At 34.6% G+C, this 25,346-nt stretch overlaps 4 protein-coding genes across 4 annotated transcripts; 1 reads left to right on the top strand and 3 right to left on the bottom strand.

Moving 5' to 3' along the window:
* Positions 1 to 1,167: 1,167 nt before the first annotated feature.
* LOC131616241 (linoleate 9S-lipoxygenase-like) lies at positions 1,168 to 4,815 on the bottom strand. The gene is made up of 9 exons (XM_058887516.1): positions 4,545 to 4,815; positions 4,040 to 4,326; positions 3,720 to 3,960; positions 3,304 to 3,624; positions 3,111 to 3,196; positions 2,915 to 3,022; positions 2,505 to 2,809; positions 2,158 to 2,421; positions 1,168 to 2,077 (listed from the first exon to the last, which is right to left on the bottom strand). Exons 1-9 carry the CDS (start codon positions 4,774 to 4,776, stop codon positions 1,321 to 1,323), a joined length of 2,601 nt encoding a protein of 866 aa, XP_058743499.1. The 5' UTR covers positions 4,777 to 4,815; the 3' UTR covers positions 1,168 to 1,320.
* A 4,236-nt stretch (positions 4,816 to 9,051) lies between these two features.
* On the bottom strand, positions 9,052 to 13,323 carry LOC131616240 (linoleate 9S-lipoxygenase). Its single transcript, XM_058887515.1, has 9 exons — positions 13,044 to 13,323; positions 12,051 to 12,340; positions 11,724 to 11,964; positions 11,287 to 11,607; positions 11,095 to 11,180; positions 10,873 to 10,980; positions 10,467 to 10,771; positions 10,113 to 10,376; positions 9,052 to 10,007 (listed from the first exon to the last, which is right to left on the bottom strand). The coding sequence occupies exons 1-9, from the start codon at positions 13,270 to 13,272 to the stop codon at positions 9,251 to 9,253; spliced, it is 2,601 nt and encodes an 866-aa protein (XP_058743498.1). The 5' UTR covers positions 13,273 to 13,323; the 3' UTR covers positions 9,052 to 9,250.
* Positions 13,324 to 17,636: 4,313 nt separating this feature from the next.
* LOC131616243 (uncharacterized) lies at positions 17,637 to 25,316 on the top strand. The gene is made up of 3 exons (XM_058887518.1): positions 17,637 to 17,897; positions 24,866 to 25,046; positions 25,134 to 25,316. The coding sequence occupies exons 1-3, from the start codon at positions 17,652 to 17,654 to the stop codon at positions 25,202 to 25,204; spliced, it is 498 nt and encodes a 165-aa protein (XP_058743501.1). The 5' UTR covers positions 17,637 to 17,651; the 3' UTR covers positions 25,205 to 25,316.
* Positions 18,100 to 21,591, bottom strand: LOC131616242 (linoleate 9S-lipoxygenase-like). The gene is made up of 8 exons (XM_058887517.1): positions 21,302 to 21,591; positions 20,905 to 21,191; positions 20,549 to 20,789; positions 20,233 to 20,457; positions 20,042 to 20,127; positions 19,519 to 19,931; positions 19,170 to 19,433; positions 18,100 to 19,074 (listed from the first exon to the last, which is right to left on the bottom strand). Exons 1-8 carry the CDS (start codon positions 21,507 to 21,509, stop codon positions 18,318 to 18,320), a joined length of 2,481 nt encoding a protein of 826 aa, XP_058743500.1. The 5' UTR covers positions 21,510 to 21,591; the 3' UTR covers positions 18,100 to 18,317.
* Positions 25,317 to 25,346: the final 30 nt, after the last annotated feature.

Here is a 25,346-nt window from a genome sequence, read left to right as displayed (position 1 = left end):
TTTAGATTTGATGGCTCTTGCTCATTTAATTGATTGGTTCGTAGGTGGTGGGTGAATATTGGATCATAAAAAATGGCTTGTGGAGTACAAGGTGACGGATAAGGGAGAAATACATGTAAGGTTTTGATATACCAATTAATGCTCACATTTTAAAATAAGATTCGTATCAATGACAACCCATGTAAATAGATAGTAAATTCAATTTCTAATAATATATTAAGAAAATGAGGAATAATGGTTAGTATCATTTTAATTTTTTTAATAACTCTACCATTCTCATAATGATATTTTGGTAATATAAAATTTGGTCATAGGTAGAGTTTAGTTGTAAATATTTCATTTAATAGAAATCAAATTTGACTATTACCTGTTGATTTAAATAAGATAATTTAATGAGATAATACGTTGGTGTGAGTAATGACCAAATGAGTCTACTAAGTCCACTATTACACGACTAATATTTTAAAATTTGTTCTTGGTGGCATGAACATGCTGCATTTGCTTCTCCCATCCATGGTAATTGTTGTCTCCTTCCAATCGAGACGTAACACACACCGTTTTAGGATTCTCTGGTGGATGAATATAATACGGATCCAATGCAGCATCTGGATTTGAAGATGAATTTCCGGCAATGTTGCTAGTATTTTTGTTATCACTATTTGTCGCCATTGCAAGATAACAGAAAAGAGCTGGACAAAACCCGGCTCTATGATGCCATAACAGATTTTCTGATCTTCATGAATAAACTAAGAGAAAGCAATGAATGAGTGAAAAACTAGAATTCTCATTAGCTGGAAAAGATGGCTAAACAAGCTGAGAAAGAAAGAGTTAGTTAGCTAGCTAAGTAGCATAACTTCACTAACTGAAATAATTAACTCTCTTACAAACCCCAACTAACTCCTATAAAAGGGTAACTTGCTGAGCAAGTTACTTATTTTGTTGCTTCTATTGTTCGTACATTTGCAGAATCAATGCATGGTTGATGTTTGATAAGAAAAAGCATTTGATGAAAACCCTTCATGTACAATTTTAACTTGTTTTACCAAAACACAACTTAAACTCAATAATATACTAGTATTATATTTTAAGGTGAAATATGAGTAGTATTAATATACAACAAGGTTCATGTGCATATAATATTACATATTTACATGTCTTAGAATGGTATAAGGTACAACAGACACAATGGTTCTTATTGATGTAAAGTAAAACATTAAAACAATCAAACAAACACACACAATAACATTACTAGATTGAGGGAACTGAATTCCTTCTCATCTGTTATTCAAAGCAGAAACACAACAAACCATATCAATCTCTTTAGATAGAGATACTATTGGGGATTCCTCGGCAAGTCAATCCTTCCGCACTAGAAGGACAAAGCAAAGTGTAAGGCATCTCCACAGGCCCATACCTATTCCTTAGCTTCTCATCTTTGTTCCTTTGAGTGAGTTTTTCTTCAATTTCAGCCAGCTTCTTTCCAAACCTCTTGAAAGCCTCTTTTGGTTGTGAATCACAAGTCCAAACATCACCTTCAATTCTCTCTCCAAGGTATTGCTCATCAGAAGCATGCCTTGACAGGATCTCTATAATGGTCAGGTCAGTAAGAGTATCCTTCTTTGGTGTGATTGTCCTCAAATACGCCTTCTCGTAGTTCTTAGAAAGCTCATCATACTCAGGGGTTCCTTTCTCAGGCATGAATCTCCTGCTCTTAGTTGGCCGGTTAAGGATGTATCCTCCATACGGATACTGTCCAAAATTTACAGCGGCATGAAGTGCTGAAGCTATCCATATGAGGATAGTGCATGCTTCGATCAACTCCTTACGAGTTTGCATCTTAAACCACCATGTAGCATTCTTCAAGTCGCCATGACCCACCTCTACAACTTCTTTCCAAAATGCTTGGAGTTCAGAATCTTGTGCAATAGCTCCATCTGATTTGTAGTAGAAATTCACATATTCCTCAACCCATGTCTCAATAGCAGCCCATATCTCTAGTCCATCAGAAGCATAAGGGTAGTCCTCTATAAAAAGACGAAGACCGTATGGAGCAGATGAATCCTCAACAGCCACTCCTCTAGATAACATACAAGAAAGATAACATTAACACGCAAACAATATTTCTAAAAAATGAGATATAATGTTTGGTGAGGTTACCTTTTGATTAGATCGTTAGGTAGTCCTTGGTCAGTGAAAACCCAATCCTTGTAAACAACAGCAGACATTTCCATAGCATAATTTCCCCACAAGAATGTTGATTCTATAATACCCTCAGCATTCACCAACACATTTCTAGCAAGTGCATTGATGTTCATTGTGTCACGGTAATGTGGAAGTAAAAGTTTATGAATAGGATGAACCACACTAAGATGTCTATTTGTTGCTATGATGAATGGCTCAACAACAGCATGAGTGTTCAACCTGTAACAAACATATATTCATAAATATCTTATAGATAGATAAATTATATTTGATTTTATAAATATTATAACCGAAATTCATACCAATGGCTAACAAGTTGGTGATAACACGAGTCATTTACGATAACAAAAGCCTTGGCAAGGAGCCAAATTGAAGCTTCAACACCTTCACTTGCAGGCAGGTAAATTTTACTAACAGGACCAAAACTATCACCGTCGGGATGTGGAGTACTCAGTTCAATGGCCAATGGCTTCAAGGTTCCATCATCTTTCAAGAAAAGGATGGTCCTTGTAGCATATGCCTTTGTATCAGTTGCATTTATTTTTCTCAAATATGGAAATAATGGATCATGGTGATCAAGTATGTACAATCTGTTGGTTTGGATAGCCTGTTCCACAAGATACAATTTTCCAGTGTTGTTGATTTTTAATTATTAAATAAAAATAATAGAACTTATTTTTTTCAATGAATATTGAATTGTGTCACCAATTACCCCTTCTACGGTGACTCCGCCCATGTTTGGCTCCAAGTGTTCTTTGGTTATTGTACTGGTGTTATCACCATAGAGTTGGTTATCTAAACTGCTCTTTGGTGGAAAATTCTACATCAAATGAACCAAATAATAAGGTTAGTTAACCATTATAAACATGACATGAAATTTAGACATATTTGTCTCTGATTAAATTTACCTGAAGTTTTTTGATGATGTGTGGATTGACACCAGCAATCATCTCCCTTGCGAATTCCTCATCAGTCATCCATGCAGAATGATCCACTTCTCATGATAAAAACATTTAACAGATACATCATATGTATTTATATAATTTAGCATATAATTAATTATATTGCTATCTATGATAGGAAATTATGAATAATACTTGCCTTGAACCACTTTTGGTGGTGGAAATTTAAGTGCAGATTCACCGTCAGATCGGAAGAGTTCCTTGAACAATGGTATTGGACTAATCTGGCTTAGTATCTCAGTAGGAAGCTTAATTCCACCATCATAAAGCGAGCGCACGTCTTCAAACGTGTTAAACTCAGGGTTATTGAGTTGTAATGTAACTACAGATTTCAATTGAGGTATGATATTTTGGGATGCTGATTTGAGTATGTAAACAAGAAAGTCTGATGACTTCACATGACCAAATGATTCATCTCTTGGAAGATAAACAATGTCACTTCGACTCTCACTCTTAGGATCTGTTCACATATATAGCAACAAAATATGTTTTAGCAACTATATCCAAAATCTTTCTACAAAAGAATTGAAAGAAAAAAAGTGTTTGGAGCTGAACCTTTTCTAGTTGGTTGTCGGCCAGTTCTTCCCCTTCGAGGGTAAGGCAGAATGCTTGATCCTCCAAGAACTGGACGAGCCAAGGTGGCTTTTTTGTCAGGAGCTCCCAAATCATTGTAAACATCATAATCATATATTCTATCACATTCTTTACGTTCTCCAGTTCCATTTCCTCTTAAAGTCTTTAACTCTTCTTGTCTGTAGTACATTAATGGAGCCGGAGTTTCACTTGGAAGATATGTCTACACAAATTTACGAGATTAAAGTTACGAGTCAAAGAAATTTAACAAGCTACATAAGAGATACAAATTATATTCTTACCTTGTTTGCAAAGAAGATGCGGTTAGTTTTATACTTTCTATAATTGTAAATCCATGAGTTACAAACAAAGTTGATGGTTCCATGATTTGGAACATCTTCAAGTGTCAAACTCACAAGGAAGAATTCACCTTGCATAAAATTATCAATGTAAAAAGCTCCTGGAATTCCCATATTACTGTCCCAATCAAAATAAACACTGAAAGCACATTGTTTGTCTCCCAATGTTGGTATGGAGGTAACAAGACCTTCCAAGAATGCCGGGTTTGACACTCTTCCTTTTCCACTTGCTATAAAATGTCAAAAATCGAATTCTTAGTTTCACTACTGATGATTATTAAATGGAAAATGTTTCACATGCACCTCTTTTTTTGTACACTCTATGACACATAGTATATTACGTAGTTAATTCAGTTGAACAAATAATTAATACAATTTATGTTAAAAGGTTTTCATTAAATAAGACTAATAGAGTATGTTGTATAGAGTGAGGAAAATAAGTTTTTACCATCGGCACTGGTACAACTGATCAACTTGAGAGCGACAGAACGTCCCAAGAAGGAGGTGGCGGTATCAATTATAGAGCCGGTGATACTGCCAATAGCACCAAGGGCACCACCGATGATACCGGTGGGGCTTTGAGCTGCAGTGAGGGCATTGATGTCCAAAACATTCTTTTGCATCAACACCACAGTTCCCTTCAGTTTTTGGCCTCTACCAAACAATAATGAAGGAAACATGATTAATATGATGTTTCTCAAACAATTGTGTTACACTATCAAAGAAAAGCTTGTGTGTCTTGTAACCGTGGGGGGTGCTTGCTATTTATAGTGGTTGGGATGAGAAGAAAAGTGATATTTTTTTATTTGATAATTAATAACATGTGAAATATATCCATTACATTATTATTTAATTTCTTAGGCCAAATTTAACTTATTCTCACCTTCATTAACTAATTAGATTCTTGCTTGTATGCATTGCAAGTTACTATTTGTGAAATGAGACCTTCCAACTTCCAATGTTTTATTGGTGAAATGAGACGATCTAATGAGAAGCTAATTAGATTCTTACTTGTTTATATTAGATAATTAGATTCTTACTTGTTTTAATTAGATAATTAGATTCTTCCGTGTAAGCATTACAAAAGTTACTTATTCTTACCTTAAATGAGAATCTCCAATCTTTTATTGGTGAAATTTTAGTACTAATTTGTTTATCCTTATAACTCTATAGATGAACTAAAAAATATAAAATATGGGTTGAATACTTGAATATACATTTCACCTTATAAATATATCGTTTTTTTGGTTTTGTTTTTCAGTTCATGCAAATGTACTCTGATTTGTTTTTGATCTCCATTGTTTTATTTTAGTTCTTGTAAAAATTTATTATAATAAAATTGATATGGTAAATATATTGAATATACTTTAATCTATATAATATGCGGTGATTATGATTATAATTATGTTCGTTTAGTCGCTGGACATAAAGGTAAAGGATGACCGATCGTCTAAGGATTACTATTAATGATAATGAAGAGATTGATGTAAACTAACTAGTTCATAAGATAGATTAGCTGAATTATAACTAACTTCTAGTTAGTTATTTATCAAGTAGTTAGATGAATGTTCAAGTTAGTTAGACATAGCTTGCTATATAAGTAAGCTACTTCTCTTGTATACAAAGATCATGATGATCAGTAATAGAACTCTACAACTTTTTTTTTTCTTTTACATTCAGTTTTTTTTTTTCATTTCCATATGCTCAGCTTGATTCTTAACATGGTATCATCAACATGTGATCGAGCCTCCACCGCTGGACTCAATTAACTCATCTCATCCACCTTGTTTTTCTTCTAATTTTTCCATTCTTCTCTCTATCGATTCTCTTCAGATTTTTTTTCCTGTTAACCATGTCTGTTGCAAGTTGTGCAAGCAGCATCAATCGCAGACCTCCATCAAATGCTAATAACAAAGGTTATCAAACTGATACTCTCAATCCTTATTTCATGCACCCCAATGAAAATTCAGCGTTGGTTCTTGTTTCTCCTTTGTTTCGACCAAAAATTATCATTTTAGGTCAAGATCCATGACAATGGCTCTAAGATCTAAGAATAAGCGTCACTTCATCAATGGAAGTTTGCCTCGACCACTGGATGAAGATCACAACTCTGTTGCTTGGGATCAGTGCAACACCATGATTATGTCATGGATTCATAATTCTGCTGAATCAGATATAGCTCAATGTGTGTTATGGATGGATACTGCAGTTGAAATTTGGAATAAATAGAGAGATCATTTTTATCAAGGTGATATATTCAGAATTTCATATCTTTAAGAAGAAATATGCCACCTGAAACAAGGTGATTCGTCTATATCTTCTTACTAGTCCAAACTTAAGAAATTGTGGCAAGAATAGGACAACTTTTGTCCAATTCCTGAATGTTCATGTGACATTACTTGCCAAGCTGTTATCAAGATTCATGCTTACAAGATGGTGATCAAGTTATCAGATTTCTTAAAAGTTTGAATGATCAATATTCAGCTGTACGTGAGATCTCAAATCATGTTGATGGAACCCCTTCCAACCATCTGCCGAGTTTACCCTCTTCTTGTTCAACAAGAAAGACAAGCTATTTTACCCTCTTGATGAATCAAAGGTATTAGCCTTTCCTAATCTCAACCAACCTTAGAATAATGCATCCAAACCTAGTGGAACTTCTCATGGAAGAGGCATTTGAGGTGGCAGATCATTTGGAGGAAGAGGTCGAGGTTCCAGAATATGCACTCATTGCGGCATGACCAACCACACAGTTGATTCTTTCTTCAAAAAGCATGGTTATCCACCCCGTTGGAAGCAAGATGGCACAATTAGTTATTATGCAGTTATTCTTGACAAAATAGATGCATCTCAAAGTGATTTTAATAGAGATAATGAGCAAGTTCAAGGCAATTTGGCATTCACACCTAACCAGCATTAAGCATTACCGACCCTTAGTCAAGGATCCTCCTCTTCATCATCTAATCAGGCTCACAACATTAACCATTTGACAACTCAAATTGAAAAATGGCTCAGGTATCATATGCACTATTCCTAACTCTCTTAAAAAAATTAAGCCTTGGCCATGCTCATGATGATTCGATCTGTGTTGGGCCTTGAAGAGGTAGAAGAAGAGCCCCAAGGTCAGCATACTTTTCTTGTACTCATATCGATTATGGAAGACCTTAACATATGTCAACTCATCAAGTGTAATTGAGAATGATCCATTGTCAAGTGGTTCAAGATGCCAACTTCAAAGTCGTTGAATGGAAGACAAATTCGATTAAATAGAATAGGCACTCGTGAAGACGAATGACACATTTGTCATATTTATTGCATATCCTCTTATCTTCATCCGGAGGGAACACCCCCTCAATCTAATGAGGACCTAACTTCACTAAAAACACGATTCGTACCGTCCCCACGAGCGAAGACAGATGTAGTATCCAACATCTCTTGGTCTACCAAATCTGCTGAAATATCTCTCATTGCCTTATTTCTCATGGTTGGTGCTACCACCATAGTGATGAACTCCATTAGAAGGAAGAGCAAGATTAAAAAAGGAACTTAAAACGAGTTCAAACTTGAATCCATCACTTCCTGTCAAAATATGCCCAGAGCAATGAAATTAATTGAGGACTAAGCAAGAATGTATGAAACCCTAGAGAAGGGAAACAACGAAGAGGGAAAGAAGAAACTCAAATATTTCCTTAAAAAAGAAACGAAGGTGGAAATGCATCTGCTGAGGGAATCATGCAAATAGACTTGAAACGAAGACCTGTCTAAGAAGTTTGACAGTGAAGAGGAAATCCACAAGCAAGGGAGAAGAAGAAGAAGAAGAATCTACTAAAACCCACAGATGACAAAAAGAGGAAAGTGGCATGCTAGAAAGTTCTTATAAGTATGCCCATTATGGAAAGCCAAACAATATCCCATATTGTGAAGCGAGAAATGCATCACTAATGGTCCACATTCTCTCGAAAATTCGCCAAAGACACTTGAGGGACCTAGGACAAAAGGAAAATCATTATTAACAAATTAGGCACGTGTGTCAAGACCTCTTGGTGAAACGTCATCAATTGAAAGAAAACATTGAATGCATCTTTTCCCAACATCACCAATGACGCCCCTACAAGACACTTCACTTACTTTGGTCGGCGTTTGACCTAAGGGTGTACACGGCAAAACTCCTTATCTTGCAGAGTGCAGAGCACAAACAATGGTTAGAAGGCAACTGTTTTAAGTCATCCACAAGGTCCAAAATGAAAGGTCAAATGAGAGAGTGAGGAAAGCGAACGTGAAAAACAAGTGCATATGGATCTCACCCAGAGCTAACAATTTCATCCTCTAATGCATCACCCACCGTCCAGATCAATTAGAAGACTGTCCGCATAGTGCATCGTATCCCTTACAGGTTTTTTTAATCGCCCACAATATATAAAGAGAAAGGTGTGTCATTCTCAGGTATTTAAATTAACTCTCACTCTCACTTCACTTTACAAAGTTTACATTCTCTCTCTGACTTGGTCGTTGGAGTGTTAATCTTACGGGTCATTTCCCTCTCCACCATACTGGAAGCTCAAATTCACCGTAACAAATCATTATTGCACCGCTCACCTAACAACTCTATTCCACAGAGGACTCCGTTTTACACTTAACCTCTTAATATTAACTTAATCTCTAATATTAGTATCTAAAAGTTAATATGTATAAGTTTAAATATTTATACACTTAAAAATATTTGAGTGTGTCCTAAAAAATGAGGGACTAACGCGTAACGGCTTACTCTTTACCGTGTAAAAACATAAGTATCGCCTCTTGCTTCTTTTTTCTCTACAACTCTATTTCTTCACTTCTTCTAAAACAGTGAGAAAGTCCACATTTAACTCTATTTCTTCACTTCTTCTACAACTTTATATACTTTGTTGTTATATAGATAATAGATAGTAGATATATTATATATAGTGCAAGATTCATGACATAAAATCATTAAAAGTGCATTTGATATCATACAAGTACAACAGAAGTTACAGAACAGACATAGTAGTTCTTATTTGATGTAAATAAAATATTAAAACAGTCAAACAAACATACATAATAACATGACTAGATTGAGAAAACTGAACTCCTTCTCATCTCTTATTCAAAGCAGCAACATAATATCCATGACCCTTCTTAGATGGAGATACTGTTGGGAATGCCTCTGCAAGTCAATCCTTCCTCACTAGAAGGATAAAGCAAAGTATATGGCATCTTCACAGGTCCATACCTATTCCTTAGTGTCTCATCATTGTTCCTTTGAGTGAGTTTTTGTTCAATTTCAGCCAACTTCTTTCCAAACCTCTTGAAAGCCTCTTTTGGTTGTGTATCAGAAGTCCAATCATCACCTTCACTTCTCTCTCCAAGGTATTGCTCATCAGAAGCATGCCTTGACAAAACCTCTATGATGGTCAAGTCAGTAAGAGTATCATTCTTTGGTGTGATTGTCCTCAAATACGCCTTCTCGTAGTTCTTAGCAAGATCATCATACTCAGCGGTTCCCTTCTCGGGCATGAACCTTCTGCTTTTAGTTGGTCGGTTAAGGATGTATCCTCCATATGGATACTGTCCGAAGTTAACAGCTGCATGAAGTGCTGAAGCAATCCATATGAGGATGGTGCATGCTTCAATCAACTCCTTACGAGTTTGCATCTTAAACCACCACGTAGCATTCTTCAAGTCACCATGACCTACCTCTACAAGTTCTTTCCAGAATGCTTGGAGTTCAGCATCTTGTGCAATAGCTCCATCTGATTTGTAGTAGAAATTCACATATTCTTCAACCCATGCCTTAATAGCAGCCCATATCTCTAGTCCATCAGAAGCATAAGGATAGTCCTCTATCAAAAGGCGGATGCCGTATGGAGCAGATGGATCCTCAACGGCCACTCCTCTAGATAACATGCAAGGAAGTTAACATTAGTATAGAAAAAATATATATTTCTAAGATCTGATTAACAAAAAGATTGACTTAAGATATAATATTTAGTAAGCTTACCTTTTGATGAGATCATTAGGTAGTCCTTGGTCAGTGAAAACCCAATCCTTGTAAACAACAGCAGACATTTCCATAGCATAATTTCCCCACAAGAATGTTGACTCTATAATACCCTCAGCATTCACCAAGACATTTCTAGCAAGTGCATTGATGTTCATCGTGTCACGGTAATGTGGAAGTAAGAGCTTATAAATAGGGTGAACCACACTGAGATGTCTGTTTGTTGCTATGATGAATGGCTCAACAACAGCATGGGTGTTCAACCTGTCACACATGAAGATAGATGTTCATGCAATTGCTCATACATAGATAAGTTATGTTTGATTGTATAAACATTATTAACGAATTTCATACCAATGGCTAACAAGTTGGTGATAGCATGAGTCATTTACAACAACGAAAGCCTTGGCAAGGAGCCAAATTGAAGCTTCAACACCTTCACCTGCAGGCAAGTAAACTTTACTAACAGGACCAAAACTATCACCGTCCGGATGTGGTGTACTCAGCTCAATGGCCAATGGCTTCAAAGTTCCATTATCTTGCAAGAAAAGGACGGTTCTTGTAGCATACGCCTTTGTGTCAGTTGCATTTATTTTCCTCAAATATGGAAATAATGGATCATGGTGATCCAGTACGAACAATCTGTTGGTCTGGATAGCCTGTTCCACGAGAAAAAAATTAGCTTGTGTTGATTTTAATTTTTAAATAAAAACATTAGAACTAATCCTTTCAATTAAGATTGAATTGTGTAATTAATTACCGCTTCAACAGTGACTCCTCCCAAGTTTGGTTCCAAGTGTTCTGTTGTTATTGTGCTGGTGTTATCACCATAGAGTTGGCTGTCTAAGTTGCTCTTTATTGGAAAACTCTACATTAACCAAGCAATGATGTTGATAAAAAGTTATAAACATTGCATGAAAATTATACATATTAGTCTTTGATTACCAGAAATTTATTAACAGATATTAAGTACTAAGTTTACCTCAACTTTTTTGATGATGTGTGGATTCACTCCGGCAATCATCTCTCTTGCAAATTCCTCATCAGTCATCCATGCAGAATGATCCACTAATCATATTGAAAAATTCAAAAGATTCATCAAATTTCTTTATATGAATTAGTATATAATTATATATATTGTTATCTATGATAGAAAATTGTGACTAATACATACCTTGAATCACTTTTGGTGGTGGAAATTTAAGGGCTGATTCGCCATCAGATCGGAAGAGTTCCTTGAACAATGGGATTGGACTAATCTTGCTTAGTATATCAGTAGGAAGCTTAATTCCACCATCATAAAGCGAGCGCACATCTTGAAAGGTGTTAAACTCCGGGTTATTGAGTTGTAATGTCACTACAGATCTCAATTGAGGTACGATATTTTGAGATGCTGATTTGAGTATGTAAATAAGAAAGTCCGAAGATTTCACGTGACCAAATGATTCATCTCTTGGAAGATATACACTGTCACTTCGACTCTCACTCTTGGGATCTATTCACATACATATAGCAACAAAATATAGTTTAGCAACAATATTAATACCAACATCTTACTACAAAAGAATTGAAAGAAAAAATAAGAGTGTACTTAGAGTACTTGGGTTTAACCTTTTATAGTTTTCTTTCGGCCGGTTCTTCCCCTTCGAGGATAAGGCAAAGTGCTTGATCCTCCGAGAACTGGACGAGCCAAGGTAGCTTTTTGGTCAGGAGCTCCCAAATCATTGTAAACATCGTAATCATATATTCTATCCCATTCTTTGCGCTCTCCTGTTCCATCTCCTCTTAAAGTCTTTAACTCTTCTTGTCTATAGTACACTAATGGAGCCGGAGTATCACTTGGAAGATACGTCTACATAAATTTATGAAATTAAGAGTTGTGAGCTAAAAAAAAATTAAAATCTACATCTGAGAAAAGGATTATATCTTGTTCGTTACCTTGTTGGCGAAGAAAATGCGATCGGTTTTGTACTTTTTAGAATTGTAAACCCATGAGTTACAAACAAATTTGATGCTTCCAACATTTGGAACATCATCAAGTGTCAAACTCACAAGGAAGAATTCACCACCTTGCATGAAATTATCAATGTAAAAAGCTCCTGGAATTCCCATGTTACTGTCCCATTCAAAATGAATGCTGAAAGCAGATTGCTTGTCTCCCAAGGTTGGTATGGAGGTAAGAAGACCTTCCAAGTATGCCTCTTTTGACACTTTTCCCTTTCCACTTGCTATTAAAATGTCAAAATTTGAATTTTAGTTTTACTCATTATGATGATTCTCAAATAGTAACATGTTATAGCTATTTCAAGGATAATGGACTGAAGGATCCAAAATAGACATATACTAATTTAAGCTCTTAAAGACAATCAAAAGAACCATAAATATAAATAACATTTATCTACAATTGTGTTGATATAAATAAATTTTCTATAGTATTTTAATGAGAAATAAAAATATTTTTTTATTTGATGATAATTTAAGAAAAGACAATATATATTTTAAAACTATAAAGATATCAGATGTTATTTTAATAGATGTTATTGAAGATATCATTGTTATTTTAATAGATGTTGATGTTATTTTAATAGATGCTATTGAAGATATCAAGATGTTGATGTTGTTTTAATAAATGTTATTGAAAGGTAATAACATTTTTTTAAACTTATAAAAGTAGTAGATGTTATATATAAAAATGTTGAGGTGAGAATATGCATCCCTCCGTCTAAGTAGATCCATTTATAGATAGAAAGCAAACAGAAAGTCCAAACCATTTATTACACCAAATACCATAAACATTTCATCATTTTGACCAATCAAATGAGTACACTTGTCTTCTCATAATAATAAAAAATATTAAATTTAAAAAAAAAAAAAACACAAGCACTCTTTCATGTTAAGTAACACAACATATTAAGTGAAAGAAGGTATTACCATCGGCACTGGTACCACTGATCAACCTCAGAGCGACCGAACGACCCAAGAAAGAGGTGGCAGTATCAATTATAGAGCCTGTGATACTACCGATAGTACCGAGAGCACCACCGATAATACCACTAGGGCTTTGAGCTGCAGTGAGCTCATTAATGTCCAACACATTCTTTTGCATCAAAATCACAGTTCCCTTCAGTTTTGAACCCTTACCAAACAAAAACGAAGCCATTTTGATTATTTTTGTGCTTACACTATCTTTGACAAATCAAAGAAAAGCTTGTGTGTCTTGTAACTATGGGAGTGCTTACTATATATAGTGGTTGGGATGTGAAGAAAAATAATATTTTTTGTTTCCATGATTAGTAACATGTGAAAATACACGTTGAGTCACATATTATGTGTATTTTTTAATTTTGGGATGATTATCTCGTGGCAAATAAAATAATGATATATCCATTGCATGATTATGTTATTTAATTTGGTTGTTATATGTGTAGCGTTGGCTTATGGCCCCCTGTATTTATTGTATTAATAATAGAGATCGGAACGTTCAAAATGACATAAGGTTGTCAATATTTAAATATGTAAAAATATAGTGACTAAATATTTTTTAAAAATTTATTTTGATATAAAATATATTCTCCAAAATGTCATCATTTTAATAAATCCTTCATAGTTTTAAAAGATTAATTGAGAAATTACCTACACTTTGATCCAGGTCAAGTTTAGATCTGAGTAATTATTTTTAAATTGAAAATATTAATATTTAAAAAAATAATCAAATTATATATTATTAAAAAAACTTTTGATTTACTTGAACAATATTTTTATCACTACTATTATTATACTATATTTATATTTGATTTCAATTATATATTTTGTTAATAATTTAAGTTTATTAAACTATGTTAATCATCATAAAAATTTAAAACAAATAGTATTTTTTAATATTTCTAAATAAACATGTGTTTTTATATTAAAAAAAAATTACAAATGACGCTGACAAAAACCCTAAACAAAAAAAAAAACTATGTCAATCATCTCAAAATTTTAAAACTAATAGTACATTTTGATACTTTTTTAAATATATGTGTTGTTTTTTATATCAAAATTAAAAAATTACAAATGACGAGACAAAAACTTGAACAACGAAGAAAAACAAACACTAAAAATATAAATTTTGTAAACAAAATTGATATTATAGACTAAAAGTCGTCATTGAAAAATGAGTTAAATCATTGTTGAAAAACGAACCAAATTTTTGAGTTAAAAAAAGAAAGAACACACTAAAATAATTAACTAAGAAAATAAAAAATAACACTTTTTTTATTCATTTGATAATCTCAAATTTTTCGTTGAGAATATATATATATATATATATATATATATATATATATATATATATATATATATATATATATATATATATATATATATATATATATATATATATATATATATATATATATATTTATTGTCCTACAATTAAAATTGGTGTCAATTGATGGTTAGGAATAATAAATCGAAGGTGTTGATCTCTGATGTGGTGGAGCGGAATGGACCTGCAAGGTTAATATTCAAACATCCAAATTAGTTAATAATTGAAAATGACTATAGAAAAAGTGAAAATTAGAATAATGTACCTTGTTTATCCTATGTGAAAGCTTTTTATATGTTAGATCATTTGGAGTAGATTGAGCTTTGGCTTTTTAGACATTTAGCCAACTCAGAATAGTTTCCCTAAATTTGTCGAGCAGTTATTAGTCGGGGATGTCTTAGAAGTCATGGTCAACCTATAAGGATTTCATACTTCTTGTAAGAAGTGGAAACACACTGGATCAATTGTAAAAGTAGTGGAGAACAAGCACATTAAATGTCTTTTCATCATTGAAACGTTTCGATGTTCTTCTTTGACATGTGGCTTGAAATGACAATTTAGGAATGACGCTCTCTATAGTGCACTCCGTCATAGCTTCTCCATCTCACTCTATTATTGGTTCCAGAACAGAAAAGTCCTTGCCCCGCCGCATCGAAAGCTCTACTTCGCAGCAGCTTCTGCATCTCACTCTATTTTTTGTTCTAGAATAAAACAGTGACGTCGTATGTGGGTATCGACTTTTGATTCCCACGTTTTTGTGAAAAAAACTTGTTTTGACCTCAATAAAGATCTCTACCATAAACCGATCGAGCATGAGCAATAGCATCCAAGAAGGTGATTGAAAAATCTTTCTCCACTTCAGATATAATCTTTTATGTATCATCGTCGATCGACGCATTCTAAAACGTCACTTCTTAATTATGATGATTCACCATTCTCCAAAGAATTTAAATACTTTTAATATAATTCAAAAAATTTACTTGAATAAACAACTTATTTACAACTTATAACAAAAAAAAATTATAAATAAACTTATAAACTTATATAAATTGTTTTTTAATAAAAATAAAATAGATTAAAATTACTTTTATATATACTATAAAAAAATTAAATTATTTTGGAGAACTTTTTATAATAAATAATTTATTATTTTTTAAAAAAGAAAACTATTTTAATAAATCTTCCAAACAACACTATACAATTTATATCAATAAATAGATTTAAATAAGTCAATTATGTAAACAAATCCTAAATATACTAACAATAGTGATAGGATATACCAACCGTTCAACAACTTTAGGTTTAAATCTAATAATAATTTATCATATACTAGATCTCATATTTAGCGCTTAGTTATTTTTATTGTTGATATTATAAAATTTAGTTCGACAAAATTTAACTTATTTTCACATCTATTTGTTAGGTTCTTACCTGCATCAGTATGCATTGAAGTTACGATAAGGATAAGATTGGTGACTGTTTATTATTCCTATAATCATATTTAGATGGCACACGTTTTTTTCATTTAATAGTATTTACAATATAAATATTGGAACTAAAAATAAATAGCAAGTTGAACAAAGACTATGTGGTTATCATTATTGTCTCGAGACACTCTAACAATGTAAAAAGAATCTCAAAGAAAGCTGCTGATTTATGTAACTCTATAGATAAGCGGATTCGTTGTAGCCTAGTGCGTCGTATTCATATGGAGATGGAGAAGATGGAGAAGGTGGAGATCTCTCATGTCTTTCGGGAAGTGAATGGTTGTGCTCATCAATTGGCTGCTCATGATAAAGTGTTGGGGTGTGATTATAAAGTCTTTATTGAGGCTCCTTATTGGCTCGAGGAATGCTTGAATAAAGATCAAAGGGGTAACTGGTTCTCTAGATCTGTGTTGGTGTAGTTTTTCTTTTTCTTGGGCTTAGGCCTTCCTTTGTAAAAAAATAAAAAGAATCTTATATATAAACAAAGTGGTAATAATGTAATTTTCATCTTGGTATATAGGTAATATGTAATTCACGGCCGGTCCAATCAATACAGAGGTTCCGTTTTAATTTTAAAAATGTGATCAAATTTAAAATATAAATAGAATTATAATAATTAAAAAATACATAAAAATTATATTTATGTATTAATCAATAATATATTTAATTATAATTATTTTGAGTTTTGACTATCTCAATTTTGTATGTATTGAGTTTTCATTATATCATTTTTTTGATTTATTGAATTTTTATTATAATATTTTATTTATTTTGATTATTATTTATGAAAAAATTAAACCTTTTAAAAATTTGAAATCTCAACCCTGTGCTGTAGCACTTTCTTGCCCATGCATAGGATCGGACCGTCCTTGATGTAAATTCTTATACAAAAACTATTTTCCATATTAAATGCCACTCATTTTGTCAGTAACAAAAAAAGTTTTATTGACCAAATAAATTGAGAGTAGGGATAATAATAGGTACGGATACTAGTTTTTCGCTATCTGTCTCCATTTAATAAATATGATATTTGTATGAGTCTTATACTCGTGTGAGTATCTGTCAAACATGTATCTGTGAATCTTGAGATACCCATGAATATTAAATATATATATATATATATATATATATATATATATATATATATATATATATATATATATATAGTTTTGCTACAATAGACCTACTTGTTCTTATGAAGGTCTATTTTAGCCAGCATTAACTACAAAATAGTTAAATGCACCTTAAGGTGCATGTTGCTAAAACACACCTTCATAAGAATAAGTAGGTATATTTTAGCAAACTCTAGTGAGGTTTGCTAAAATATAACCACTTATTTTGGAATCTGCTTTGTCATCAAAACGTACGTAGGGATTGCCTCAATAGCGTACATATGGTTAATTATTTTTTTATCCCTATTAAATACAAAAAATATTTTTAAATTTAACCTATAATAATTATAATAATAATAATAATAATAATAATAATATAATAATAATAATAATAGTAGTACTAGTAATAGCTACATATGGATGAAATGGAATAGAAAATTGATGTAATTCATTTCATCCCGTTCCATCCAAGTCCCTATTTTTTTGTTCATCTAATTTTGGATATATGTGATGGAAAAAGAAATTTTAAGTAAAATAACCAGGAGCGAGATCTTTATTCCGTTCCGCTCGACTCCGTTATATGTTATTTCGCCCCGCTCGGTTATGTTCCTTACTAATTAAACATTCTACAATGATACATATTTATAAAAAAAAAGTTTCTAAAATCATTATACAAATTGGATTTGACATATTAAAAGTGCACATAGTAAAATTGGGGGAAATTAGGTTAGGGTTTGGATTTGGGGCTTGGAGAGTTAAATTGCAAGGAATTGAAGATGGAATAGATAAATTATGGTTGGCACATGATATAAGAGATGAATGTTGCAACTTCAAACCTGAACATTGGTATCCAGATCGTCCCATCTCAACTTCTCAGGTTTTTTCTTCTGCATGTCTTCATAAAAAATTCTTTATAGCACTTTCATCTTAAATATCCAATAATTTTTTTGTCTTATTGGTTGATGTATGATTCTTAAAATGTAGTATAAATATTAATAACACAATTGGTAATTGGCTGCAAGTGAAATCACTATTTTGTGATGCCATATTTCATATTTGAAGCTTTGTACAAACCTCGATGTTCATAATTTATTTTAACAAATTATAAAGTTTGCACTTGATATAGAAAGTCCATCACATAACAAGGTACAAACATAAACATAGTAGCTTTTATTGTTGAAATACATTAGGGAATCAAATAAACATACATAAAAACATCATCATACACAGGGGGTGAGGGAGCTGAATTCCTTCTCACCGATTATTCATAGCAACGATACAACAACCATGACACTTTTTAGATGGAGACACTGTTAGGAATGCCTCTAAAGGTCAATCCTGGTTCACTGGTAGGATAAAGTATAGTGTATGGCATCTTCACCGGCCCATATCGGTTTCTCAATGACTTATCATTGTTCTTTTCAATGAGTTTTTTCTCAATTTCAGCCAACTTTGTTCCAAACCTCTTGTAGGCCTCTATTGGCTGTGAATCAGAAGTCCAAAGATCACCTTCGATTCTCTGTCCGAGGTATTGCTCATCAATAACATGCGTTGACAATACCTCAATAACGGTCATGTTCCAAATGGTTTCAGCCTGTGGTGTGATTGTACTCAAATACACCTTCTCGTAGTCCTTAGCAAGTTCATCATATTCAGGAGATCCTTCCTCAGGCATGAATCTTCGGCTTTTAGTTGGTCGGTTAACAATGTATCCTCCGTAAGGGTATTGTCCAAAGTTAACCGATGCATGAAGTGATGAAGCAATCCATATGAGGATGGTACAAGCTTCAATCAATTCTGCACGAGTGTGCATTTTAAACCACCATGTTGCATGCTTCAAGTCACCATGACCCACTTCTACAAGTTCTTTCCAAAATGCATGGAGTTGGGAATCATGTACAACAGTTTCATCTGACTTGTAGTAGAAATTCACATATTCTTCAACCCATGACTTAATAGCACCCCATATCTCTAGTCCATCAGAAGCATAAGGGTAGTCCTTTATCAGAAGGCGAAGACCGTGTGGAGAAGACGGATCCTCAACAGCTACTCCTCTGGATGACAACAAGCAAGGAAGATAGCTTTTTTTGAGATCACTTTGTTTTTTATTAAAATAGACTAAACCAAGTTGTAGTATTTGCAAGTTTACCTTTTGATTAGATCACTAGGTAGTCCTGCTTCAGTGAAAACCCAATCTTTGTAGACAACAGCAGACATTTCCATAGTATACCTTCCCAACAAGTATGTTGACTCTATAATGCCCCCTGCACTGATCAAAGTATCTCGTGCACTGGCATTTATGTTCATCGTGTTACGGTAGTGTGGAAGTAATAATTTTTGAATAGGATGAACCACACTAAGATGTCTGTTAGTTGCTATGATGAATGGCTCAACAACAGCATGAGTGTTCAACCTGTAACACATGTAGATATTGAATTACTCATAGACAGATCAACTATAGTACTTGAATGTATAAAAATGATGAATGAAATTCATACCAATGGCTGATAAGTTGGTGATAACATGCGTCATTTACAACAACGTAAGCTTTGGCAAGGAGCCAAATTGAAGCTTCGACACCTTCACTTGCTGGCAAGTAAACATTACTAACAGAACCAAAAATATCACCTTTAGGATGTGGTAGACTTAGTTCAATGGCCAATGGCTTCAAAGTTCCATCGTCTTGCAAAAAAAGAATGGTCCTGGAAGCATATGCCTTGGCCCCAGTTTCATTTATTTTCCTCAAAAATGGAAATATTGAATCGTAATGATCAAGTATATACAATCTATTGTTTTGTATAGCTTGTTCCACATTGACCCCATCCATGTTTGGCTCCAAGTGTTCTTTGGTTATTGTGGTGGTATTATCACCAAAGAGTTGCCTATCTACCTTGCTCTCTGGTGGAAACTCCTACATTAAATATATATAAGCAACAAGGTTAATTACCAATTATAAATATACCATGAAAGAGAACATTGGATTTACTTGATTTAAAATATTTAACTTTTACGAGTTATTACCGAAATTTTTCTGATGACCATTGGATTTACGCCAGCAATCATCTCTCTTGCGAATTCCTCATCAGTCATCCATGCAGAATGATCCACTGCACATAGTAAGAAGTTTACAAAAAAAGTCCATGAGTTTTGTTTATATGATTCTGTATATAATAAAATATATTTCTAGGACTATGAATTTGTGACTAATATACCTTGAATAACTTTTGGCATCGAAAATTTACTTGATTCACCATAGAAAAGAGAGAGCACGTCTTCAAAGGTGTTAAACTCGGGTAGATCCAGAGATCTTATCTCAGGTATGGTATTTCGAGATACTAATTTGAATATGTCAACAAGAAAGTCTGACGATTCCACGTGGCCAAGTAATTCATCTCTAGGTATGTAGAAATAGTCAGTTCGACTCTCACTCTTTGGATCTGCTCATATATATAATAACAAAAGTATGATCTTTAGCAACAATACTAAAATCTTTAGTATCATAAGTAGAATAAATATTTGGAGCCTAACCTGTTTCGGTTGCTTTCCTTCCCGTTCTTCCCCTTCGAGGGTAAGGCAAGGATCCTGGTCCCCCAAGAATTGGACGAGCCCAGGAAGCATCTTTGTCCGGCTCACCCAAATCATTGTAGACATCATAATCATATATTCTTTCCCATACCTTGCGCTCTCCAGTTCCATATCCTCTTAAAGCTTTCAATTCTTCATGTACATAATACACTAACGGATAGGGTATTTCATTTGGAAGGTATGTCTATATAATTTTAACCAGTTATATGTCAAATATTTGGAAAACATGATTAATAAATTAAAAAGCTACATACTAATGCTACAATAATTTTGAGAGACAAGTAGAGTTTATATCTTACCTTGTTGGTAAAGAATATTCTGTTAGTTTCGTACTTTGTGACACTGTAAATCCATGAGTTGCAAACAAAGTTTAAGGTTCCATGTTTTGGAACATCTTCAAGTGTCAAGCTCACAAGGAAGAATTCATCTTGCTTAAAATTCTCAATATAAAAAGCTCCTGGAACTCCCATGTTATGGTCCCATTCAAAATGAATACTATAAGCAGCTTGTTTGTCTTCCAATGTTGGTATGGAAGTGAGAACACCTTCCAAAAATGTTTGTTTTCCAACTATTCCCTGCCCATTTCCTATCAAAATGTCAAAACTTAAACTAGTCACCATTACATAAAAATTTTATATATAAAAAAGAATTTAAAATTGTTCATTAGTGTATATACTGAAATAAGAAAGTAAATACCGTCAGCCCTTGTAGCACTGATCAATCTGAGAGCCACGGACAATCCTAAGAAAGATTCGGCGGTATCAAGTGCAGAGTCATCGATGTCATCAGGACCATCGATAACAGTTTCTATGAAACCGCCAAAGCTTTGAGCTGCTGCGTGAGGGTTAAAGTGAAACGAATTCTTTTGCACCAACACCACAATTCCTTTCAGTGATGTAGTCATCTTAACTAGTTAACTTTGCTTCTCAAACAAATGTGTTTATACTATATTTAGCAAATGAAAGAAAAGTTTGTGTCTTGTTACCATGGAAGGTACTTACTATTTATAGTAATTTTGGATCACAATTCACAAGATAAAATAATTTTTTGATTAAATAATTAACAAATATTTCATATTTTGGGTGATTATCTCGTGGTGTATTAAATAATAATACCTATATGATCCAAAAATATAACATGATAATATTTTCAAGATTATTTTGATTGTTATATGTGACAATTTTGGTGTTATTCTGTTTGCCCTATTGTTAATCACGTTTTCACACTAATTAACTATATGCATTATTTCGATTGAAGCACGTTCAATATTACTACTTTTGGAGTTTAGTTTGTGCTATACAAAAGCTAAAAGATTCTGTAATTGAAATGAAATTTTTATGTCATTTTATTACTTCACGGACGGAGTTTGTAGGGGAACGGTCAAAACTATGGTTCTCCAAACTTGATATCAGTTTAGTATATTCGATTTTTCTTTGTCTCAAAGCACTATATATTAGAAAAGAACTTGATAACGTTTTTTGTGCATGCAATAGTGTTACAATAATGCTTTAAAGCGCCATCGAAGTTGTAACATTATCGGTTCTAAGCAACTATAATGTTATAAAAATAAACAAAATAATATTAATCAATAGAGTGTATTGTGTTATTTCTTATTTATAAGACATGTGTAATAAGTAGAGAATTAATATAGAAGTTATTCCTTAATAAAAATTTATAATCGTAATTTATAACACCCCCTTTGATCAATAAGTAGGGAATCAATATAAGTCTTATTTAAAAAAATGTTTGTAATAGTTTGGAGGAAAATAGTTCAAATTTAAAGAAGGTTTCTTTTAGGTTGTGTTAAGGGAGACTCTAAGATCTCTTGAGTTAAATGGGATGATGTTTGTAAGCCTAAGAGTAAATGTGGCTTGGGGTTTAGAGATCCCTGTTTGATCAACTTCACTCTTTTGGCTAAGTGGAGGTGGAAGCTAATCTTGAGTATTTCTAATCTTTTGAGAGATATCTTAATTTCTATATATGATGTTGTTCACTGCGCCATCTGCTGGCTATTCTACATCTACCTTTGAGTGCCCACCTGTCCTGGAACGGTTTCCATGGTACAAAAATGCCTCCTCTGCCACCCTAATGATACCCTCCACTAGACGCAAACCAGCAGACTCCTCAGGAAACATCGACAATGCCTGCCCGTGCCATGTCGACAATCTCACAACACCGATGAAGAACATCCTGAGTGTGGTCCATCTGAGACTGATGAGTCCGCAAAATCTCCCTGTGGGCTGGTCTGGGCGGTGAACCACGTGCGGTGGAAAGCATCTATGGGTGCGACACTTTGTAGTACCAGGTGATGTACCCGTCGACGTAGCTCCAGTCCCTCTCTGATGTGGTCGCCCGAGCCTCGGTAGGACCATGTGGTGCTCCCAGTTTGCAAAGACCTCATCTAGCTGATGACGGGTCATGGCGATAGGAGCGGAGTCAGAAGGGTGGCGAAGTACCATCTGTTGGTAGTTGAACTGACGCATGACGCGCTCCGGAAGATAAATAACAATGATGGTTGAATTGGCAGCCAACCATCCAGAATATAGTATGATCTCATCAAATGGAACCGTCTCACGGTGATCAACGTAGCAGTCGAACTGGACGTCCTCCGCAGTCATGCGATCAAGACAGCGCCTGTAAGGATCCGACACCTAGTTTCCTCTAAGGGGGGGCGAAGGCTCTGGCACGCGGCATGTCCTCAATGTAACCCGACACCTCACCCCAGCCAATAATATTAGGGAAGTGCTGTAGTATCCAACCCTGGAAAAAAAAACACGGTGATCAAACATATTATCACAAATATATAATAAACTTTGAGAAAATTTAGAAGGATATAAGGTTGTTACAACTAAGAGGGTACAACTGCCAGCCACAGTCCTTGCCTTCCATAGGCATCCCTCTTCGAGTCTGTGGTAGGTATATGCTAGTGTAGCCGCTCCCCAGTTGAACTCATGGACACGTGCGATATCCGATAAGTACGTCAGGTAAACGACGTCTATGTACGTCGAGCTCGTGTCCACAAAGAGCTGAGTACCTATCAAATATAGTAAGTAATATCTCAGCACCCACTCTTTGTGCATATCCGCCTTTGCCTCGTCACCAACAATCTGATGTGCCGCAAGAAGCTCCGCATCATATATCCGCTGCAAGGTGTGAACCTCACGTGCGCCATGCGGGTCCTGTCCACCTCCTTAAGTGCGTCAGCATGATCAACCCCAGCTCCTCAATCAACATCTCCATCGCTTCCTCCTTCGTCAGCCTAGCGTGACTAAGGAGGATATCCCTGATAGGTAGATGTAAGAGGCATGAAATATTGTCCAAAGTGATGGTAATCTCACCGTGAGAAAGATGAAAGGATGAGGTCTTTGGATGCCACCTCTCTGCAAATGCCATCAGCATCCCGTTATGGATCGTCTGGAAGCCGACCGTGCAGGCTCCAGCACCAGATCATCCTCGTGCAACTCAGCAGATGGCACCGAAGATCCTGCATCGTCTGTCATTGGTACCGACACAGAAGTAGAAGAACTACCTCGTCAACGTCTGCGGGCGGAGGGCATCTGTGAGGAACCCTCAGCATCATCGTGAGGCCTCCGTGATGTAGTAATAGATGGAAAAGGCCTCTCAACTAGAACGGATGGAGAAGGCCCCTCGACTGAAACAGACTGAGAAGGCCTGGCTGGAACGGGTGTAGCAGGAACATGAGCTGAAACGGCAGCTCCATCTGTCACCTGTGATACTACACACATTCGTTCACGCCGCACGGATGCATTCTTCCCATGTACAACTATGTCTGGATGATCGGTCATAATGTCTGCATTGTGATTTAAAAAAATCGAGTTAGTTACTAGGTAGTTATAACAAGAAAAAGAAAGAAAAAAAATATTAGAACCTTCCGTAGATGCATTTATGGAAGTAACTTACATTTGAAAAAACAGGTTTCTTCCGTAGGTGCATCTACGGAATGACCCAATGTTCCACTCTTGCATCTATAGAAACTTCTGTATGTATATTTACAGAACAAAACAACATTAAACAAAAAAATTGGTCTTCCGGAGGTATATCTTCGGAAGCTGGAGGACATTTTAGACAATTCACATGGTGTGTGAGATATCCAGGGTGTGGTAAGATATTCTCTTTCATATATCTTCTTCTACCTTTCTTCTACACGATATCATCGTCGTGATCTTCCTTCCTCTGCACTTAAATTTTAGACGTGATTCATCCACATGCTTGACGGTGATTCATCTATATGGTTGACAGTTTGCAAAAACGGCGGTGCTCCGGCGGTGTTCTAATATCCAAAATGCCCCTATTGGAGACTCTTCGATTACGATTTTGCTCCTCGAACTACATCGTGTTACTAGTTCTCGATGCTCCTGGGTTGAAGAAAATCACAAGATGATCATACTCTCCATGTCCTTGATGTTCGCATTCCATCATGGTAAACTATTCTAATTTCTTTTATGTTTTGTGTTCCAGAGGCTTCATCAGAAGATTTATTTTTGATTCTATGTGTTTGCTGGAGCAGGTCCGATGGGGATCAAGGAGCTCACGGTCTTATGGTCCAATGTAGAGTTCCTGGGAGTTGTTGCGGATTAATTTCTTTTACGACTTTTTGATTTTTGAAATCTAGAAATATATTTTATTTCTCTTCCTGATTGCTTTGTACAAATGTTCATAGTTCATTTTCTTAAAATATAAAGTTTGCAATTGATATAGTAAAATCCATCACACTATACGG

This window comes from Vicia villosa, linkage group LG7, assembly GCF_029867415.1.
Source record: "Vicia villosa cultivar HV-30 ecotype Madison, WI linkage group LG7, Vvil1.0, whole genome shotgun sequence".
Lineage (NCBI taxonomy): Eukaryota > Viridiplantae > Streptophyta > Magnoliopsida > Fabales > Fabaceae > Vicia > Vicia villosa.
The sequence above is the reverse complement of the archived record's forward strand: the minus strand, read 5'-3'. Positions and strand labels throughout refer to the sequence as shown.

Coding starts and splice junctions, on each gene's coding strand:
- LOC131616241 (XM_058887516.1), bottom strand. CDS start 4,776: ATGTTTCCTTCATTATTGTTTGGTAGAGGCCAAAAACTGAAGGGAACT. Junction 3,961..4,039: donor GCATCTTCTTTGCAAACAAG/GTAAGAATATAA, acceptor AAATTTGTGTAG/ACATATCTTCCAAGTGAAAC. Junction 3,625..3,719: donor CCGACAACCAACTAGAAAAG/GTTCAGCTCCAA, acceptor ATATGTGAACAG/ATCCTAAGAGTGAGAGTCGA.
- LOC131616240 (XM_058887515.1), bottom strand. CDS start 13,272: ATGGCTTCGTTTTTGTTTGGTAAGGGTTCAAAACTGAAGGGAACTGTG. Junction 10,377..10,466: donor CACCAACTTGTTAGCCATTG/GTATGAAATTCG, acceptor CATGTGTGACAG/GTTGAACACCCATGCTGTTG. Junction 10,008..10,112: donor CCTAATGATCTCATCAAAAG/GTAAGCTTACTA, acceptor CATGTTATCTAG/AGGAGTGGCCGTTGAGGATC.
- LOC131616243 (XM_058887518.1), top strand. CDS start 17,652: ATGATACATATTTATAAAAAAAAAGTTTCTAAAATCATTATACAAATT. Junction 17,898..24,865: donor GTCCCATCTCAACTTCTCAG/GTTTTTTCTTCT, acceptor TATGGTTGACAG/TTTGCAAAAACGGCGGTGCT. Junction 25,047..25,133: donor GATGTTCGCATTCCATCATG/GTAAACTATTCT, acceptor TTGCTGGAGCAG/GTCCGATGGGGATCAAGGAG.
- LOC131616242 (XM_058887517.1), bottom strand. CDS start 21,509: ATGACTACATCACTGAAAGGAATTGTGGTGTTGGTGCAAAAGAATTCG. Junction 21,192..21,301: donor CAGTGCTACAAGGGCTGACG/GTATTTACTTTC, acceptor ACATTTTGATAG/GAAATGGGCAGGGAATAGTT. Junction 19,075..19,169: donor CCTAGTGATCTAATCAAAAG/GTAAACTTGCAA, acceptor GTTGTCATCCAG/AGGAGTAGCTGTTGAGGATC.